The following is a 22,276-nucleotide window of genomic DNA, read 5'->3' on the forward strand; positions in this document are numbered from 1 at the left end:
TTTGGCATCATGGTATCAATGATTTATCCTGCCATGTTTTAAAGGTTCAGGATGCTGGTGGTGGTGTAATGTTGTGGTGATATTTTCTTGCCACACTTTGGGCCCATTAATACCAATTGAGCATCCTGTAAATGCCACAGCCTACCTGAAGATTGTTGCTGACCATGTCTATCCCTTTATGACCACAGTGTACTCATCTTCTGATGGCTACTTCCAGCAGGATAACACGCCATGTCATAAAGCACGAATCATCTCAGACTGGTTTCTTGAACATAACAATTAGTTCACTGCACTCAAAGCGCCTCCACAGTCACCAGAGCTCAATCCAATAGAGCACAGCTCTGCACAGTTTTGCTCCAACCCTCATAAGATCAAGGTGTTCAAAAGAATCTTGAGCAGTGTAAGACAGATTAAGACAGTTTTGAAGGCACAAGTGGGTCCAAGCTGGTATTAGTAAGCTGTACCTAATAAAGCGGCCGGTGAGTGTAGCTAATGGCTGTTTTTTCCAATATCATTTAGACTATCTTGTTTGAAGAAAGAAATAAACGAGAGACATTGTACTTTTGAACCACTTGAATAAATGATAAAGTAATTTAGATTTTGGAGGTGAACTTTATCTGTTTAAATTTGTAAACATTTTATTTTCCTGTATTTTGGAATAGCTGACAATTCACCAAGGACCACTGATTCTGGAGTCAATCCAAGTGTGGGTCAAAGCCGCAACCAGAACCCTATCAGAGTAAGTTAGGTGTCATGCATCATTGGATAAAATATCTGCCGTCACTAAATCTGGCTTCATTACATGATCTGATTACTAATCTGTTACTTTTGTTTCATTCAACTTTGAGGACACAAGACCTCCTCTTCAAAAGACAAAAAGAACTGCTGATGAAAGTGAGCATGAAGGCAGTGTGCAGTGTAGTGCAGCTGAACCCGTACCTGGTCCAAGCAGAGAACAACCAAACTGTGAGCCTTCTATAACGTTTCAAACCACTTTCAAAGGTTCTCCACTACTTTAGTCAATGGTTGCAGGAACTAGATATGGCTCATGCTAAATTTAACAGCAGTAAATGATAGTGTGTCATCTAATCAATGTGATGATGCCAGCAGTTACCAGATGGTGAAATAAACATAGGTTATTGTTAGTGTTGAGTAAGATACTTGAACATATATATATATATATATATATATATATATATATATATATATATATATATATATATATATACAACTTACAATTGTATTTTTGCAAATTACATTTATACATTTCTTTCTCTTAACTTTGTTTGAAAAGTAACTTAGTTACTCAATAAGTGATTTAATTAAAAAAATGTAAATCTTTAAAAACACTTTTAGATAATTAAAAATGTAAAAATCCACATAAATCTGAATTTATAGGCAATATAAATTAAATTCTAAATTCTTTAAATTTGAGCCAAACAAACCTTTCAGTCTTGTTTAAAGAAATGCTTAAAATCTAAACAATAAATTAATAAATTGAGACATATTTTATACATGTCATATATATTGACCTACATTTTATAAACATTTTATTTTTTCTTAAGCGTTTGCGATTATTGGCCAAATATAAAAAATTTTTGTTTCAAAAAATTATAATGTACATTAATATTTATATATATACTGTTGAAGTTGGCGAAGCAGTTGCGCAGTAGGTAGTGCTGTTGCCTTACAGCAAGAAGGTCGCTAGTTCGAGCCTCGGCTCAGATGGCGTTTCTATGTGGAGTTTGCATGTTCTTCCTGCATTCGCGTGGGTTTCCTCCGAGTGCTCTGGTTTCCCCCACAGTCCAAAGACATGTGGTACAGGTGAATTGGGTAGGCTAAATTGTCCGGAGTGTGTGTGTGTGGATGTTCCCCAGAAATGGGTTGCAGCTGGAAGGGCATCTGCTGTGGATAAACTTGCTGGATAAGTTGGCGGTTCATTCCGCTGACCCCAGATTAATAAAGGGCCTGAGCTGACAAGAAAATGAATGAACAGTTGAAGTCTTAAATATTTTAAACACCATTTTAAGGACAAAACTATTAGCCCCTTTAAGCCTTTTTGTTTTTGATATTCTACAGAGCAAACCATCGTTAAACAATGACTTGTCTAATTACCCTAACCTGCCTAGTTAAACCTGTCAGTATTTAAAGACAATACATTCTGGTGATCTGCTAAACCATGAAGTCTAGTAATACCCTTCAAAATTGGTCATGTTTACATCTACTTTGTACATGTACTCACTGGAGCACGCGTCAAGCAACTGAAGCAGAGCTCGAAGGTAAACAAACAGCCGTTTATCATAAGCATTTTATCGATACTTTTTTACACAGTTGGCTTTAAGAAGAAACATAGAAACGATACCTGACTAACAACCAGCAGCTAAATGTGTCTGGAAAAATATTGAAAGGCTTTTATTTTCATAAACAGTATGGATGTGAATGCGTCTAAATGTTTGGATTGGCTGAAGTAGACTTCTCACGTCAGCGCATTTTAATCGTGAACTCTCTTTCCGACAGTTTTCCTTCTGTGTTCACACAGAGCAGCATTCCGGCAAATTACCGGTATTGCTACAACTTCTTTTTCCAGATAATTGCCGGAACGAATTTACCAAGTATTTTCAAAAAGGGCCTCTTAACACATGATCCCTGTTTTATGTCTAAGGGGCAATTGTTGTGTAAGAATAAAAAAAACTCTTCAAAGAAAGTCAACTGGTGCAGTTTATGCTGTTTCCGCGAAGGTTTTAACGATAGTCGAGTAACACAAGCATGATTACTGGATAGCCTGTTGGTAAAGCGTGAGTTATCAATTACATAAGGGGTACATGAAAAGTAGTTTTTACTGGTGCTAATGAAGCAACATAGCTATACAAACATAACTTATCAATCAACCGAACATCGTTATTGGCTGATAATCACATTTCATGGCTCAGTCAGTACTCATTGATCTGTCCGATCTCATGAACAGATCACATGTGTGTGTTTAGGAGTTTACAAGCAGAGAAAGGCACACGTGTACACGAGTATATTATACATAGCCTAAAGCAGCCACAACATGTGAGGAGGTAAATGATATGTGGGTGCATGATCGATCGATGCGGTGTGACCTGTTCATACAGTCTATGGACTTGCTGCTTGATTGTAATCTTTGTTACCAATTTTTCTATCTGTTTCATAATATTTTCTGTAAAGCAGCTTCTGGCCATTACACGTTCACACTTAAATGGTTATAAGAGACGTGTTAAAGGGATTATATGCAGCATTCTTAATTTATACACTTAGGTTAGGCGAGATCTCAACTTAAATATCATATTTAGAGGGAAAGTGTGTATAATGCATTATAAAGCTTAAAGCATTAGAACTGGTACTCTGTATCGGCGATCACCAGGTCAAGGAATTCGGTACTCGGTATTGGCTGCAAAAATCCTGTTTGGAGCGTCGCTAAATACAACGTAATTCAACTATTTCAGCACCACAGCAGACTGAAAGCATAGTACAGTTTGACATACACAAAATGGCAGCTGCACCACTGTGTGACCTCACATGGAACCAATGGATTACTCTGATATTTGAATTGATTTATATAAAACAGTTAATTTTATGTACAGTATTTAAGCCAAGTATAAGTAACTATAATTGAATTATCTAAAAATGAAAAGTAACCCCTTACTTTCTCATCGCAAAATCGTAACTAATTACTTTGGAACTAATTACATAGTTTTTGTGCTGTTGGTCAAATAAAGAAGTTGTGGAATTAATTGGTTTATGCTTATAATAAGGTGCGAGTTAGATTGTGAGGCTCAACTCACATGTGATTATTATGTGTTTTCATTTTGCAGTGGAACCATCAGCTCAGACCAGCACCAATGAGCTTTTTGTGAGAAACCAAGAACAGGACTTTAGTAGTCAAGGTTCCTTACTGCTTCAGGATCAGGAGAGTGAGGGATCAGACACCTCAAGCTGCCCGGACAGCGAACTTACAATGGATTATATTGAAGATCGTTCATCATCACCACAACACTGGACTCTATGTGCCACTCAAGATTTCTCTGCTACTAATATCGGATAAGTTCTTCAAGCTGAAATTTTATTTTAAATGTTGGATTATTTTCTGTAAGTCAGTTCTCTTATTACATATTTTGTCTCATTATTTGTTCTTTTATGTAATTGTTTTGATGGAAGTGACATCATCACCTTCAGCAGTCAGTTAAGAAATGCGTCTGACATCTGTTAAATGTTCAAAATGTTTTTTGCACATTAAGTGCGCAGCTACAGTAATAAATATAAAGTAAATGTGCAACCAAAGTTCAGACACTGATTGGATTATTGCATTTGTTTTGTAATTTGTTATGTGATGTATAAAAGTTATATAAAGTGTAAACAGTTATACAAGTATGCCATTTAAAATAGATAATAACACATTTACTGGGGTTTCCTTTGTTGGCAAATTATTAAATTAAAATGTTTGTTTTGATTTTCCAGAATAAAGACATTAGATCACGCAATTGTCTCATGAAAATTGTTGTCTAAACACAAAAACCACATTGTTCAAGTGTTTTTTTCAAGTCAAGTCAAGCCTGCAGTAGGGTTGGGCGTTGTCGACCAATTTGGCATTGTACGATGTCTAATGTGAAACATCACGATGGACGATGGCATCGTCATCATAGGCGGAGGCAAATTCATTATTTATGAATTATTAATTCATAACGAATTAATTATTTGTAGCCTACCCTTTCAACTACCTGACCTGCATGGTCTTTGTTTTGCCCATAAACAAATCATAAATAAATAAAGACAAGTTGCACACAAATGACCAATTTTCCGCTGGAGGTTGGTCAGTAAAATAGGTTTTCACTAAAATTACCAAGTATAAGCATGAAAGTATAAGACTGAAGCAGTGTACTGATGCTGTGACACGTTACCTGATAGATTCAAAAGAGCGAAGTCGTTAGATAGAGACAAGATTAATTAAATATCACATTTAACAACTATAGTGAGACGAGATCCAGCGTTTCATCACTGATAAACTGTCCGACATGCACTGCTCTCTGGAGCTCACTCAAACGAGCAAATGACAGTGTGTTTGTGTGTGGTCACGTGATGTGCGTTTTCAGTGGACGGAGGGCTGTTCAGAAATGCTAGGTAAAACACGGTGTGGATGTGGATCATTTTCACTCTAAAATGGCATTTTATTTGTGTAAACGGGACCTAAATGTGTATTCTTCACAAGCGGGTTTGCGAGTGGGGTGGGGCGGAGGATCGGGGATGCCAGCACGGCATCGTGTTGTCTATTGCCCATTAGTGATGGATGATGGCATCGTCTTTCGGCCCAACCCTACTCTGCAGGCACAGGACGTCAACATGACGTCTTATTGATGTTGTACCCCAATGGACCCCAACATCGTGAGGATGTTGGATTTTGTTTGAAAATGAAAATCGGGTTGACGTCAGAACCCAACATCACGCTGACGTCAACGTCCAACCTAAAATTAACCAAATATCAACATCTAATCATGTTACACCTTGAAGTTGTGTGGTTACCACTATGAAATCTATCAGACATTGGATTTTGGTTACTTTTCAACACAACCTAAAATTAACCAAATGACGTAATTTGATGTCATTATTGAATGTCAAAATAATGATGCACTTAGACGCTGGCTAGACATTAAATTTTGGTCACCTGACGTCATGACCTAAATCGAACCTAATATTTACATCTTATGGTGTTGTGTGCCTGCTCGGAAGTCAAGATTTATTTGTAGAGCACTTTACAAACACAAAAGTGAGCCAAAGTGCTGTACAACAATCATACAACAAAATAAGTATAATAGTGTATAAAATACAAGATAAAATATAGCCAAACTATCTAAAAATGCACAAAAAATTAAGATCAGATATTAAGATCAGTGTCAAAGGCCAATGCAAAAAAAGAGTTTTAAGACCTGATTTAAATGAGAACACGGAAGAGGCCTGTCTAATGGGGAGTGCCAAATAATTCTAAAGTCTAGGACGGGTGGCCAACCCTGTTCCTGAAGAGCACCTTCCTGCAGATTTCAGTTGCTACCCATTTCAAACACACCTGAACCAATTAATTAGGACCTGAACACCACGTGATAATTACAGGCAGGTGTGTTTCATATGGGTTGCAACTGAAGTCTGCAGGAAGGTGGCTCTCCAGGAACAGGGTTGGCCACCCCTGGTCTAGGACCTACAGTATACCACAGCAAAAGCACAGGCACCTCTACGCTTATGCTTTTTTTTTTTAGCACAATCAGGAGAAGCTGATCAGCTGACCTGAAAGAATGAGTCAGCTTATAGGGGTGTATCAGCTCAGTAGTGGTTCAACGGATCACAAATCTCACGGTTCGGATCACAATACGGTTTTTGAGTCACGGATCGGACCATTTTTCTAGTCAGAAAAAAAGGGAGGAGACAAATGTCATTTGCTTTCCATTTAAACAAAAGATATTACTGCAAAAACTTTTAGTTTTGACTAATGTGGCTAAGAACCTGTAGTTTTAATAAAAATCAAGAAAGAACCAGCTGAAAAAAAGGAAAATATTCAATAAGAAAAATCATCTTTGCCACTGTTGCTGATAATGATAAATATAGAAATATTGTACAACATAGTAATTTTCAATTGATAATTCACCAATTCATACATAAAACTTCATATTTCATAGTTGGATCATTTCTGAAAACTTATTCAGTGACATAATTTTGATGGTAGTTTGTGGCCACCCATTGGTTACACAATGTAATTTATACAATCACCAGCATCAAATCCCATTAAACTGTCATTTTAATCCTTACCATAAACATCAGTGTTTATATCTGAACTATAACCAATTTTCCCAGTACTTCTGTTATTTGTTTGTAACTAACTGAAAAAGTAAAAACTAAATGTCTCTTGATCAAATGCACATTTGAATCCAGTGCTTCGAAGGATTAATAAACATATGCAAATCATTTATCAGTCATGTTGCGTGGGTTTGAATTGAGATCACTATCTTTCAATGTTTAATTGTGCAGCTTTACAATGAATGCATTAATGCTGGCTAAACAAACAGTGACAGAAAACACCTTTAATTAATAGCCTAATAAAGTATTTAGGTAGGTGCCACCACAACATTTTCCGTCAATATTATATTTTACGAGGAAGCAAAAATGATTTCATACATGTGATTTTTATTGACGCAAGTGAAGATCTCTCTGCAATTGTCATAAATGTTGCATTAACGTATTAATTTAAAAAATATTTTAATTTGTGGGTCACGTGTGTTCCAAACTGGGTTGTGATCCGTACGCATCACGGATTAACCGTGATCTGTTACAACTTTACAGCTCAGAGATATAAGGTGGGGCACGACCATTTAGAGATTTACAAACAAATAAAAGAATCTCAAACTGTATTCTAAAATTAACTGGCAAGCAATGAAGTGAAGCTAACACAAGGGGAAATGTGGTCATATTTGCGAGGATCAGTTAACCGGTGTACTGCAGCATTTTGCACTATTTGCAAACGGGCAATAGCTGACCAGCTACAGTACTCCCTACATATAGGGCATTACAGTAATCTAACCGAGTGGTCATAAAAGTATTGATTTTGTTAGTTGGGGGAGGGGGGTTGCCTTTGACCTTTAATCTATCTTTATTTGTTTCTATTTATTACTTTTAGTAGAGCCTGGTGAAACCCTGATGAATACTGCCAGTTCATTGGCTGAAGAGACAAGCTCACAATTTCTCTGTGAACACAACTATACAGTGAGTGGCATCTTTTAAACCAAACTCTTGGTGTCTGCGCTATGAATTTTGCATTGTAATATAAACTCCTCTGCATTTTTATTTCATGGCCCTTTAGATTACTGATAAGGAGAAGCCAAGTCAGAGCACAAGTGGAGATTCATGGAGAGTTTGCTCCTCTAAAGCCACATCAGCAGAGAAGAGGGCATCAGATGAAAACCAAGACAATTACGAGAATGATAGTGAGGTAGATGGACACTCAGCTATGGCTATGAAGAAAATCAAAAGAAAAAAGCATAACGATCAAGCAGAGAAGGATTTTTTGGAGTACTTGCTCAACTTTGATATAAACCTTCCTTCTATTGATTCTGAAATGAGAAATGATGCAGATGGCCCCTCGTGTAAAGAGAATGAAGATGAACACATTGACAAACAGCCAGCTGTTGATGTTCACCAAAATATACAATCGGAAATCATGTGCATTTCTGACTGCAGTCAAGAATGTAGCATTTCTCTGCTGCCTCCTCATTTAAATGAGCTAATTGACTCATGTTTACAAGAGACATTCAAGAGGGAGGCTGATGTACACCCATCTGAACCAGTCGTGGAATCGCCGTTATCGAAGGAGGAACAACTTGACTCTAGCAGTCCTGGTTCATTATCCCTGCTTATGGGCATAATCCATAATCAAGGATCAGCATGCAGTCTAGAGTGTTCAGAGAATAATGAACCATTAGTCAAAACCAACAAAAAACTAGCAGACACAGAGACATCAAAAGAAGCATTTATGCCATCAACCAGCCTTGCCATTGAGTCTCTCCAAAGTCTATCTGACTGGTTAGAAACCTGTGTAGACATTCCACATAACAACTTAACACAAATGACCACTCCAGAACTGCAATCTCCTAAAACTCTGTTCCTAAACAAGGATAAAGAACCAGGCATGGTCATTACTGATAACCAACAGGGGGTGGTAGAGATAACAAACCCATCTAGTCAGAGCTGTGCTGCGGTGCATAGTACTATAGATGGTGAAAGACTAGTTGGTGACATAAATGCAACAGACCACAAAGGTGCCCTAGAAGTGGGATCACATTCTTCTTGCTTGGGGGCAGTTAATGAGCTAGTGAGTGATGTTACGTGTTCTGTTTCACCAGTGCTTTGCTATGCCAAAGTAGATTATGGTCATCCAGGAAATTCCTGTATTGTTATTGAAGAAAAGGCATTACAAAACTCAGCTGATTCAGACTGCACTGTTGTGGAATGGCCCAACGCTATTGACAATCAGGGTGTAGCCATCAAATCAACTCTACGTAAGGTCTCCGGTTCTGAGGAGAGGCTTGATGAAAAGGAACCAACATACACAGTGACCTCAGCGGGTGTTTTACTGGATGACTTCTGTGCACGTCCTTCACTGGAGTGCAATGAAGAAGCAGCAAGTTCAAAACCTGATCCACACGTAGCTCTCGGAGGGATCAGCAGTAGGCCTACTGGAAAAAAGAAAAGTGGGAAAAAGCAAAAAAAACAAGACTTGGTGAACAGAACAGATGGCCCAGATGCATCAAAACAAGGTGATTTGTTGGGGTTCATCTTAAAGTCTGCATGTAATCATAAGTTAGGATTTAATTTGCTAGCACACATTGCTAGTTTTAAGGTGAACAATTTAGCTGTGCAAGATAATTCACTGAAATTTATTTTTTTTTCTGTTTTGGTCAATCAAAATGTGACCATCTGCTTCCCCTCTGGTCTGTCTCTGATGTCAGTTTGACAGATTCATGCTTATTGCCCTTCCAATCTTTTTAGATTATTGCAAGTGAAAGATAAGAGGCAGGGCTGAGACCTGCCCACTGCCACTCTCAATATTTAATTTCAATGGGCTCTATGCACAGCTTGTGTTTTTCAGTCAATGAACTTCCAATGAAAGCTTTATGTGACTATTTTTTAATTTCATAAGGTTCTTTTTACAGCCTTGATGTTGTAATGTGATTCAAATACAATCAGTTAAATAGACGTAAGCATCCATTTGGTTGTGCAAAAAGAGACGAAAATTTAAATGCAGGGATCGTCATTAGCAGCAGGCTAGCGCAAAAACTCCATTTAAAATACTGGAGTAAAATTACTTTTCATATTTTAAAAACATGGCATGGAAAAATAGAATTTAAAGCAGTGCTACTACTTTGGTCTGATACCCACTTTATATCGTATCATAGCCAGGTAGTGAAGATTTTTTAAAGAAAAAAGATCGTAAACACAGCAGATTTATATGGAATGACAACCGGAAGCTCAGGGGCTGGCTGATTGAAATTAACAGTCCTTGTGCATTTAGACCATTGGAAAAATGTCATCATACATAAATACAATTCTGTATCAACTTCGGTTCATGCAGACTTTAAATTTTATAAGCACTACATAGAACAAGGATGTCCAGTCGTGTTCCTGCAAGGCCAGTGTCCTGGAGAGTTAATTGATAACACAACAGATCTTGATGGGCTTGTTTGGGTGTGCTTTATTAGATTTAGAGATAAAACAAAAGACAGTGACCCTCCAGGATCTGGCTTGGACATCACTGATTTTGACATTTTTTATGTATGTTTATTGTTACCTTTCAACAGCATCAAAGAAGCCTTTTAAGATTTCTCAGACTGTTCTTCACAAGAAAAACGGCTTAGGAGAGACTTACCTTCACCGGGCATGCAAAAGAGGAGACCTGCAAATGGTCAAAGACTTGATTGAAGCTGGGAGCAATGTTAATGCACCAGATAATGCAGGTAGGTAAAATATTTGTTATATATATTTATATCTAATACACCACTAATATATTGTTGCTGATAACCCTAAATGTAGAAATCTAATATTAGAATTTGTACAACCCATATTTATTTTTAGTCTCATTTTTAATAAATGATTCCGTCATTCACTCATAAAACTTCATGTTTCATTGCTAGATGTGGCATTTTTGAAGAATTATACAGTGGCATATTTTTGATGGCTGGTTGTCACAACTTATTGGTTAAAAAATTTAATTGCTGGCTACAACTTTAATTTTTGATCATTAAATGCATATGAAGTGATTTTAATCTTTACTATAAACATCAGTGGTTTTATCTAAACTATAAACTGTTATCCCAGTACTTCTGTGTTATGGGACTGTTCGTAACTTCATAACTAACTCAAGACTGAATCTCTTTCTTGATTTTTGCGTTTTTCAAGCACAGATTTGAATGCTGCAATTCGAAGGAATAATAAGCATATGCAAATCACCATCATTTATAATTTGTTGCATGGGTGTTGAGATCACGATCTTTTAATGATTAATCGTGCAGCTTATACTGAATGCATTAATGCAGGCTAAACAAGTAGTGACAAAAAACACCTTTAATAACCTAAAAAACCCACCTCATCCCCAATGACCTGCCACAAACTCTTCCATTATCATTATATTTTACAGGAAAGCCGAAATGCTTTCATACATGTGATTTGAATGATGCGAGCGGCAATCTCTTGCCGATCGTTAAAAATTTAGGATTAATCAACGTAAAAAAAAAAAAGTATTAATCCGCGAGTCACATGTGTTCTGAACTGTGGGTTGTGATCCGTACAAATCACGAATCAACTGTGATCCCTTACACCCTTAATATATATCTGCTTTCTTGTTGTATGAAGTTTCAAATAAAAATTATTACTCCAGAAAATATTCCTCTTACTTACTACTATAATAATGATAATGATAATAATAATTAATATTAGAATGCATTTTGAAGGATCATGAGACTGAAGTAATGAAGCTGAAAGTTCATCATTAAAATCACTGGAATAAATCATTAAATTAAATTCTAAACTACTTTTGAACAGTTATTTTATAGTGCAATAGCATTTCATAATTTTACAATTTGTACTGTATTTTTGATCAAATAAATGCAGCCTTGGTGTGCTGGATCAGCTTATTTTAAAACATTTAAAAATCCTACTGACCTCAAACATTTGACTGGTAGTGTATATATATCTGCATTATTGCCAAATAATCTCTTCAATGACTTCTTGGGCAGGATGGACTGCCCTTCACGAGGCCTGTTCCAGAGGTTTTATAGATGTGGTGAAGCAGCTCTTGGAAGCAGGTGCTGATGTGACCAGCAGAGGGATAGATGGAAGTAACCCACTACATGACGCGGTTTATATGGGCCACTTTGAGGTTGCACTTGTATTTTCTAATGATAAGTAAACATCAAAATCCTTCATTTGCTAATGTGGTGGCTTACAATTATTCACATTAGTCTTAATTTGCTTACATGATTTTACGTACGTTATACATGTGTCTGTATAATGAAAATATAGTGATTAGGGGATGCGAAGTTCTAGAAATCCCATACACTGTATTCTTCTAAAGTCAATTTGACTATGTGTAAGTCCTGTTACAATCACAATAGGCTCTGCCATTACAGTTTAATAGAACCTAGTGTGTAAAGAATGTTCAGTCAATAATTTAGTATACCTCCAGTTTCCTTCACAATCCTTAAGAGAGTGATGTATACCTAAATTGGATAAACTAAATTGGCCATAGTGTGTGAATGGGAGTGTGTGGCTGTTTCCCAATACTATGGGTTGTACTCTCAGTGCTGGGTTACTGCTGGAAGGGCATCTGCTGTGTACAACATATGCCAGTGTAATTTCCGGTGCATTCTGCTGTGGTGACTGCTGATAAAGCAGAAAATTAACAGAAGGAAAGTGAGTGAGTGAATGATTAACTATAATATTATTAACTATAATATGTCAACCTGATCCCCAGTCAATCACAAAATCACATTTTCATTGGTTGTTTGCAATCATGTGACTGCAAAATTCAAATGGAGGGAAGGAAGTAAAAAACTGAATGAGGAAAGAGATAGAGGAAAGCCGGTATTTTTTGTGACTTGTACCATATTTTAAAAGAGATATACATAGAAAATGACCACATATGTTGGACATGATAGGCTATTTATATAATGTAGAACATTTTCTACCGAATTAAGAAATATTTGCTTGCCATCAAGGGGGTGAATACTGTAAACATGAAAAATGACTAGTAAATACTACTGTGTTTTTAAACAATACTATTGAACAATGCCATTATACTAACTGTTCTAGTAAATATATGGTTTCTGTGGTACAACTTAACTATAGTAATAAACAAATTATAGGGCCAATAGGCCACTGCATTTTTCTACACTAATTATACACCATTAGAATAGACCACAGTATTTATTACAGTTTATACTGTATATATTATTCATTAACAAAAAGTTATGCTATATATTATACACTTTACTATGGTTCAAAAGCACAATAGTATTCACTATAAATTACTATTTATTTTTTTATTATCTTCCAGACTTTTTTATGCATGAAAAAAAAAAACTGATGAAAGCATACAAAAGTGTGGACACATAGCCTACAGCATTACAATTTTGTTTACAATTAAATTTGTAATTATTGCTCCACAATAACAATCGTCTTTCTTACTAGGGTAGCTTTTATGTTTGGTCGATGAACTTAACCAGCAACAAACATTCAATGCTACACATCTCGATAATAACGTTATGGTTGTTTACTTTATTGATCGAAATGACAGCAAACAAATGGATTATTGCAAAACAAGATGGAGATTTCATTGCAGCTATTAAGTTACATAGCAGGGAAAGTTATAGTGTGATGGTGTTTGTAGTACATAATGCACAGGCCTACAGTATACTACCTGACAAAAGTCTTGACATCGATCCAGGTGTAAGAGCAACAAATAATTACAAACACAGCAGAAGACCTATTGGAACCCGCATGGACCCAAGATTCTTACAGAAATCTGTCAAGTTTGGTGAAGGAACAATCATGGTTTGGGGTCACATTTAGTATGGGGGCATGCGAGAGATCTGCAGAGTGGATGACATTAACAGCCTAAGGTATCAAAATGTTTGTGCTGCCTATTACATTTCAAACCACTGGAGAGGGCAAATTCTTCAGCAGGATAGCGCTCCTTCTCATACTTCAGCCTCCACATCAAAGTTCCTGCAAGCAAAGAAGGTCAAGGTGCTCTAGGATTGGCCAGCCCAGTCACCAGTTCGAACATTATTGAGCATGTCTGGGGTAAGATGTAGGAGGCATTGAAGATGAATCCAAAGAATCTTGATGAACTCTGGGAGTCCTGCAAGAACGCTTTCTTTGCCATTCCAGATGACTTTGTTAATAAGTTATTTGAATCATTGCAGAGATGTATGGATGCAGTCCTCCAAGCCCCTGGGAGTCATACACAATATTTATTATTTTCCACTGCACTATGACTTTATATTTCTGTTAAGTGACAAGAATTTGGTCTCAGCAAAGTAAAATCTTACTCTCCTAATTAAATAGTTTAAAGTCAAGGCATGATCATGTTTTATTTTGGTAAAATAAGCGTAATCTAGGGGCCTTTGCCTTTCATATAAGCCAATACTGATACCAAATGATCAACTAGAAGTCAAGTTATTTGTTGTTCCTAAAACCTGGATAGGACAAGACTTTTGTCAGGTAGTGCATAAACCGTATATATCTAATTAGTGCTGTCAAATGAATTATCACATTCAAAAAAAGTTTGTACACATGGATGTGTTGAGAAAATGTTTATTACAAGCCACCTTTTTTTCCTTTTTCAGTCAGTTTTGAACTTTTATGCCCTTTATGAGCAAAACATTTGGAGCTATAAAAGCTGTTTGGCGTTTCTCATGTTGGCAGATAAACAATTATAAACAACACAAAACAAGCATTTTGATGTTCTAATAGCAGTTCCGATGTAAAAGTATCACTTCCTGCCCTCCATCTGAGTTTTGTGCGACATTAATGACATCATGTGAAAACAACCTATTCACATTTTGAGTTTTCACTCCTGCAACCTAAATGAACATATGCATTGTTTTTTACTTTTCTGAAATACAAAGCATTGAAGTGTTTGCTTAAATAACACCATGCAATTGACCCTTTCCTCCACACAAATATTAAGGATTTGTGTATTTTACCTGGTAAAGCATTGTACACATAATGTGTACAGCAGTGAGTCCTGGATTCGATCCCAGTGAATAAAGACTAAATTGTGTTTCACATAATCACACTCAATATTTACACCAACAAGAGGTCAGATAACTAAGGGTTGCATTGCTGTGCACAAACAACTTATTTGGTCTATTTTTTGCAGAAGAAACTGCAGTGTGAACTCGGTTAAAAAGCACTCATGGTCTTGATGTTTTATGCATAGATTGTGAGGCTTCTCCTTCAGTTTGGCTCAAGTGCTCATGACAAGAATATGCTGGGACACAGTGCATTAGACCTCGCAGCAGATGAAAGCATGAAAGAGCTGCTTTTGACATTTAAAGGACCTTTTCGTAAACCTGGCCAGACAACTGACTCTTCCGAAGAGCTTTTGACTGTAGAAGACTTGCAGCCAGGTAACAGTATTTGAATAGAAGACACCGAGTAAGAGCAAAGATGGCTTATTTTGACTTAGAAATTGACATATATTCACCCATATGTTGTTCCAAACCTTTATAGATTAATTTCTTATATGGAAACAGTGTTTAATGTATGTTTTATTGAGCTGACTTACAGTTCTCCCCAACAGATCAGTGTTTACAAGAAAAAAGGATCAATTTTAGTGGCAACAACATCTTGCCCTGCCTTATTAGAGATGAAATCATCCAACATGGGGATAATCATTTAGAGATGACACTTGAGGTACCTCATCAACCATTTGAGCAAGTCATTGTCAGGATAGTTTGGTGTATTTCATGGAGTTTTTCATATTTAGGGTTCTAGCCACAAGGCCTCTTATTTGGAAAATGGATCTATAAGAGATGTCAGAGGCAGAGTCTTTCCCCTTCTTGAACAGAGGGTTGAATCAGTACTGGAGCATCCGTCCTCAGATCCTGTCACCTCAGATTTTGCCTGGAAAAAGGTATAAGACAACTGTTATCTATAATAATAATAATAATAGTTGTGATACATGTACACTTGTATATGTATGTACACATGTAAGTACACTTTTAAAAATAAAGGTTTTCCTTTCAATTTATGTGAGGAACATTTAATGATGTGGTTTAGGGTAGTAACCTTTTTGTTTTACTTGACAGGTTGAGTATCAGTCAAAGTCACCGTGGAATTATTTAAATACAAAGAAAACAACTGAGGGATCAGCACAGCCTGAATGTTGCACAACCAACATCAGTTCATCAAAACCTGTTTTAAAAGGTTTGCCAACTGGACAAGTTTCACAGACAATCAATCATTCTCTAGATGATACACTCTTAGATTACAGATCAAAGTTTTAGTTTCACACATTCAAATTTGATCTTAAATTACTCTATTAAATCATGACACAGATTTGTTCAAAGATTGATAAAACACATGTGAGTTTGATCTTTGACTTTCTTTGAGAAACTTCTGCCCTTTCTTTAAAACAACACAAATATTTTCAATGACAATATATGTTTTATACACTCACTGGACACTTTATTAGGTACACCTTACTAGTACTGGGTTGGACCCCCTTTTGCCTTCAGAACTGCCTTAATCCATTGTGGCATAAATTCAACGAAGTACTGAAAGTATTCCTCTGAGATTTTTGTCCATATTGACATGATAGCATCACGCAGTCGCTGCAGATTTGTCAGATGCACATCCATGATGTGAATCTCCCGTTCCGCCACATCCCAAAGGTGCTCCGTTGGATTGAGATATGGTGACTGTATAGGCCGTTTGAGTACAGTGAACTCATTTTTATGTTCAAGAAACCAGTCTGAGATGATTATTATAACATGGGGTGTTATCCTGCTTGAAGTAGCCATCAAAAGATAGATACACTGATCATACAGGAATGAACCCAAAGTGCCAAGAAAATATCCCCCACACCATTACACCAGCACCTTGATCCTTTGATACAAGGCAGGATGGATCCATGCCTACATGTTGTTAATGCCAAATTCTGACGCTACAATTGGAATGTTGCAGCGGAATTCGAGACTCATCAACCCAGGCAACATTTTTCCAATCTACTATTGTCCAATTTTGGTAAGCCTGTGCCAATTGTAGCCTCAGTTTCCTGTTCTTAGCTGACAGGAGTGGTCTTCTGCTGCTGTTGAATATCTGCCTTAAGGTTGGACGTGTTGTGGGTTCAGAGATGCTCTCCTGCAAACCTCAGCTGTAACAAGTGGGTTTTTGAGGTACTGTTGCCTTTCTATCAGCTGGAACCAGTCTGGTCCCTCTCCTTTGACCTCTGGCATCAACAAGGCATTTGTGCCCAGAGAACTGTTGCTCACTGCATATTTTCTTTTTTTCAGTCCATTCTCTGTAAACCCTAGAGATGGTTGTGTGTGAAAATCCCTGTAGATAAGCAGTTTCTGATATACTCAGACCAGCCCGTCTGGCACTAACAACCATGTCACATTCAAAGTCCCTTAAATCACCTTTCATCCCCATTCTGATGCAGCAGATGTCAACATGCCTAAATGGATTGAGTTGCTGCCATGTGATTGGCTTATTAAAAATTTGCGTTAACAAGCAATTGGACAGGTGTACCTAATAAAGTGGCCTGTGAGTGTAGTTTGAAATACACTTTTACATGTTTTTTGTGTGTGTTCAATAGAGCCATCCAAAAGTGACAGTGAACCATCCAAATGTGGTGTTTTCATGAACATCAGGTCAATTCACTTGGTCAGAGATGAGGAGTTTTTTCCAAGCCATGTGATGGATAGATACTGGGATTTATTCGCACGGAGTGAAGAGTGGACCTTCGAAACCTAATTTGCTTTTGTAGCCCAAGCTTTAGAGCTTCATAACTGTTTAAGTTTCTAAACTATTAATGTTTAAATTTTTTAGATTATAAGATGAAATAAAAGTGTTACTCGTAAGTTTGTTATTATGAGTAAATGAAGTTCTTGATGTGGAAATAAAAATATTTTCAGTTCTTTTTGTTTGTGTGTGTTGTGGCTTCCTCTTTAAATACCATTAGAGCCATCAATTTTTAACCATTAAAACCAATGTATTTTAATTGCTTCCACTTTTGGATTTGGTTGTTCTTTTTACACCAGATGAGAAGAAAGCAATCACCACATGTACCGCTTTTAATATAATTATTGCAATTATAGCTATTAACATATTCTATAGACATTTTTTTCTTTTCTTTTATGTATGTATTTATATCTGTTATAGGAACATGTTGAGTCACTTGACTTTGTGTTTCATGCGAACGCAAAGTTAGACTAGGGTTTAGGAACAAGCCCGAAAGGAGTGGGCGGACAGGACTTTCCTGACGTCCACGCCTCATCTCTTGACTGACTCAAACTCCACAAAGTGAAGTCAGTCTGAACTCATCTCGAGAGAAGCGCGGTGAAGCAGCAACTCCACGCAGTCTCAACAGCAGTTGTAAGTATCCAAGAGATCATTTAGAGTTCGATACGACATTTAGTTAGTATCTCGGTAGCATTGTATTATGTTAGTAGATTATACAAATGCAGACAAAAGGCGCTAAAATGCGCGCTGTCGTCTATTTACTCTTTACTAAGCTGTTCAATTTTGGTTTTGAATTGCAAATAGTAGTAAAATGTTTTCCTACGTTTCAGATTGAATGAAGGTATTGTATCTAATATATTTTATATGTACGTGGCGCCCCATGGCTGCCGTTTTAACACTTGTAGCCTAATAATTCAGTTGAAATAGTGATTTTGATGATACCTATAATTAGGCTACTGAGAGCTAATCGTTAACCCTTGTTCACTGTTCAAATGTTCAGTGACTAACCTTTTGTTATGTTAGGGATAAAAAGTCAACTGAATTAAACTGTTGTAAAAATGCATTAGATAACATGTTTTTCAAATTGTTTGCATAAATCTGTTAATCAGCCTCAGTCCTGATCAAAGCTACTAAATTGCTTAGAAAATGGCAGGATTTTAATTCTTTAATTACAAACTTCATAAATGATGTCACAGATTTGTTGAAAATTGAAAGCACAAAATTACGCATTTTAGATATAAAAAGTAATTGTGAACTGGATTTTTAAAAACCTTTTATCACAGTCTTGGACATGTGAATGATTAACAACATTGGCTTTGATACTCTTTAATCATAACCACACATGATAAATAAATACACAGCCTTTGTTTTTGTTTACTCCATGTAGTTCTGAGAGCTGAGATGTTTTTCAGATTTTCTAAGACACATCAAGTGCGTAAAGGTTACTCTCACACACTCAGACACATATAGTACACACACTTTAATTTGCTGTTGTACTCCATATAAAATCCAGAAACTAAGATTTTTTTTGAACAGGCCTATCTAAGGGTTAATGGTGCCAACTGATGATCAAAAGTAAAAAATTACAAATTTTACCTCTTCCCAGCTGGATAAAACCATCAACATTCAAAAATACAAGATTATTTTACATCATAGCTTTGAATAAAAAAAAGTGGCTATAATGGAAGTTAATTAGGCAAAAACAGTCACCAACAGTAAATTAGGGAGGGAAAAAATGAAAATCAGAAACAATGCATCAAAGCCAATTTTGTTTCACATGTCCAAGACTTGAGACCAAGATAAAAGGTTCAAAAAACCCAGTCCACATATACTTTTTATAATAAAAATACATCATTATGTGTGTTTTTTATGGCAAAGTAAATTTAAAAATATTTTTTCTGATGCATTTTCACAGCAGTTTAATTTAATAGATGTTTTCATCCCAAACATTCAAAAGGATAGTAAATTGGCCCAGAGTGTATTGTTGAGTTAAAAAAAAAAAATAAAAAAGTCTGAGCATTTTCTCAAAATGTGTGTCAAAATAAGATTTGCCACCAAAAATTATTCCGCTCTCCGAAACATAGAAAAAGTTAACAAAATCACCCCCAGAGTGGATGAAAACCTCCCCAAAAGTATATACGTTTTAAATAATGGTTTATTAGACCCTCATACTTAGATAAAAGTTATGTATTAACTTTTTAGCATACTAGTACTTATTTATTAGATATTAAATAGACTTCGTATTTATTAGATACTTTATTCTGTAACCCATTATTCTTCCTTTGTCACACAGGTTTATATTTTTTGCAATGTTGAGAAACATTTGATGGCAGTGACACAAAACAAAAGACCGGCAGTGTGCAAGGTAGGCAAGGTTCCTGTTACATGATATGAAACGAGTTATGATGATATGAGTTTTTTTTGCTTTTTCTAACTATTTCTATTTGTGTACTTTTCCCACAGAATGAGAAGATGTGCTGTCTTACACCGGTTAAGATGCAAGTTCTATGTGTTTGTCGTGTCACTGTTTGTCGTGGTGAAGCTGGTGTACTTAAAGATTTCAATGGACAACAGTATCTACATCGAGCCCTATGGAGTTACACGTAGATCTCTCAAACCTCAGCCACTAGATGGTATTAACTGCACAGCCATTTATGAACTGGAACCAGTGGAAATTGGCAAGTCGCTGGAGATGAGGCGCAAAAAAATTGTGGAAGTTGATGATGGGAGAATTGCTTCATTCACTGCGGATTGCAAAAGCTACATCGAACAAAGGCGCTACAATGAAGTCTTGGTCACTGATGAGGAATGTAACTTTCCAATCGCATACTCTTTGGTGGTGCACAAGAACAGCGCAATGGTGGAAAGGATACTTCGAGCCATCTATGCACCTCAGAATATTTACTGCATTCATTATGACCAAAAATCCACAAAGGATTTTATTGCAGCGATGAAGAACTTGGAGAGTTGTTTTCCAAATGTCTTCATCGCCTCTAAAATCGAATCCGTCCAGTATGCGCACATTACCAGACTTAAAGCAGATCTCAATTGCCTTTCAGACTTACTGAGTTCAGAGGTCAAATGGAAATATGTCATCAATCTGTGTGGTCAAGACTTTCCACTGAAGTCTAATTATGAGCTGGTGACTGAGCTCCGGAAACTAAACGGCGCAAACATGCTCGAAACAAGCAGGCCCAGCAAAGTAAAAAAGCAACGCTTTCAGTTTAGATACCAGTTGAAAGATGTATCGTATGAATACCAGAAGATGCCTGTTAAAACCTCCATTGCTAAAGACCCACCGCCGCATAACATTGAGATGTTTGTTGGAAGTGCTTACTTTGTCTTGTCACGGGATTTTGTGACATATGTTATGAACAATCAACTGGCGAAGGATTTTCTTCAGTGGTCAGTCGACACATATTCTCCCGATGAGCACTTTTGGGCATCAATGGCAAGAGTTCCCGGAGTTCCTGGGGAGTTAGCAAGATCTGAACCTGATGTGTCAGACCTGAAGAGCAGGACACGTTTGGTTAAATGGAACTATCTCGAAGAGCGCTTGTATCCAAAGTGCACTGGTACACACAGACGTAGTGTCTGCATCTATGGTGCAGCGGAGCTCCGGTGGCTTCTGGAGGACGGCCATTGGTTTGCAAACAAGTTTGATCCCAAAGTTGACCCTGTCATTATTAAATGTCTTGAGGAGAAACTTGAGGAGAAGCAACTTCAACAATGCTTGAGGAGAGTGTCTTAAAAGAGGCTTTCTTTGATTGAAATATGCATCTTTGCTGCTCTTATCTCTGTTCAAAACACCAGCAAGTTGAAAGGTTTAGCTGTATCTTAAAGTTATTCCATTCACGTTCATATTGCCGTCTGCTACATATGCTAGGTCTTTATGCTAATGAGTTTGGAAGTGCCTAACAGCTTCAGCTTTAATACTTCACACAAATGATGAATGTGTGGGGGAAATATTTATACATTTTAATTAAGTATTTATTTTAATTTATTTAACCAACAATGTCTTGCATGAAGAATCTATTGTTTACTGAATCAGTGGTGACAGTTTTACAACTTGATTGTATTTTTCTTTTGTCATTGGTTTTCAAAATAAACAATGCAGCTAAAATGATATGCTTTATAATATTTCCTGATTTTATATTTGATTTCAGAAAAGGCATTTCAAAATAGTCTGTTATTTCTGTGACATTTATAAATTATTTTTATAACATAACGTTACAATTAACAACTTTCAAACAACAATTTTTTATTGAAATAGTTATATGTAGGCCCACATGGAATCTAAATCTGTTTGTTTACTTGTGTAAATGTGTGTAAATTTATATTTATTCAGTTTTTTATTAATTTCAGTTTAATTATTGACTAATATGAAGATATTCATATGATTTGTTTACAATACAGTTTGTACAGTAATATTTTCTGTCTTTTAGTAGAGATATTATATGAGAAACTTGCTTTGATTACTAAATAAACAGGATCTAATTGGATATGAATTGTAAACTTTAAATACATTTTAAAAAGGTATTACTTTTTGTTTCATATATAAAGTTTTTAGTTATGATAATCCCAAAATTGTTCTGCATAAATCGGCAGATTTTTTTCACAAATTTCCCCACAGAAATAGCAAAAAATGTCCGCAGATTCTGTCTGGCCATAGTTATATGATTGAAATGCTGTCCGTTAGTTATGTAAATATTATTGAGCAACAGATCAATCCAATTAGTTCGAAAATATG

At 36.4% G+C, this 22,276-nt stretch overlaps 3 protein-coding genes across 15 annotated transcripts in view; all 3 read left to right on the forward strand.

Annotated features, from left to right (window-relative positions):
- Nucleotides 1–17,783, forward strand: part of ankrd31 (ankyrin repeat domain 31) — a 34,109-nt gene extending 16,326 nt beyond the window's left edge. For 9 of the 12 annotated variants that reach the window (XM_073950367.1, XM_073950370.1, XM_073950369.1 and 6 more), the window contains 3 exons: nt 663–739; nt 849–966; nt 3,837–4,499. In XM_073950367.1, the coding sequence (XP_073806468.1) occupies nt 663–739; nt 849–966; nt 3,837–4,066 (425 nt within the window). In that variant the 3' untranslated portion in view covers nt 4,067–4,499. 12 annotated transcript variants of the gene reach the window in all.
- The window catches only part of arsk (arylsulfatase family, member K), a 183,928-nt gene that overhangs the window by 113,002 nt on the left and 48,650 nt on the right, over nt 1–22,276 (forward strand). The gene's annotated exons all lie outside the window — the stretch shown is intronic.
- On the forward strand, nt 18,103–21,649 carry gcnt4a (glucosaminyl (N-acetyl) transferase 4a). Its single transcript, NM_201583.2, is given in 3 exon segments — nt 18,103–18,159; nt 19,820–19,891; nt 19,990–21,649. A coding segment is annotated over 1 exon segment (1,287 nt). The 5' UTR covers nt 18,103–18,159; nt 19,820–19,891; nt 19,990; the 3' UTR covers nt 21,278–21,649.

This window comes from Danio rerio, chromosome 5 (genome assembly GCF_049306965.1).
Source record: "Danio rerio strain Tuebingen ecotype United States chromosome 5, GRCz12tu, whole genome shotgun sequence".
NCBI lineage: Eukaryota > Metazoa > Chordata > Actinopteri > Cypriniformes > Danionidae > Danio > Danio rerio.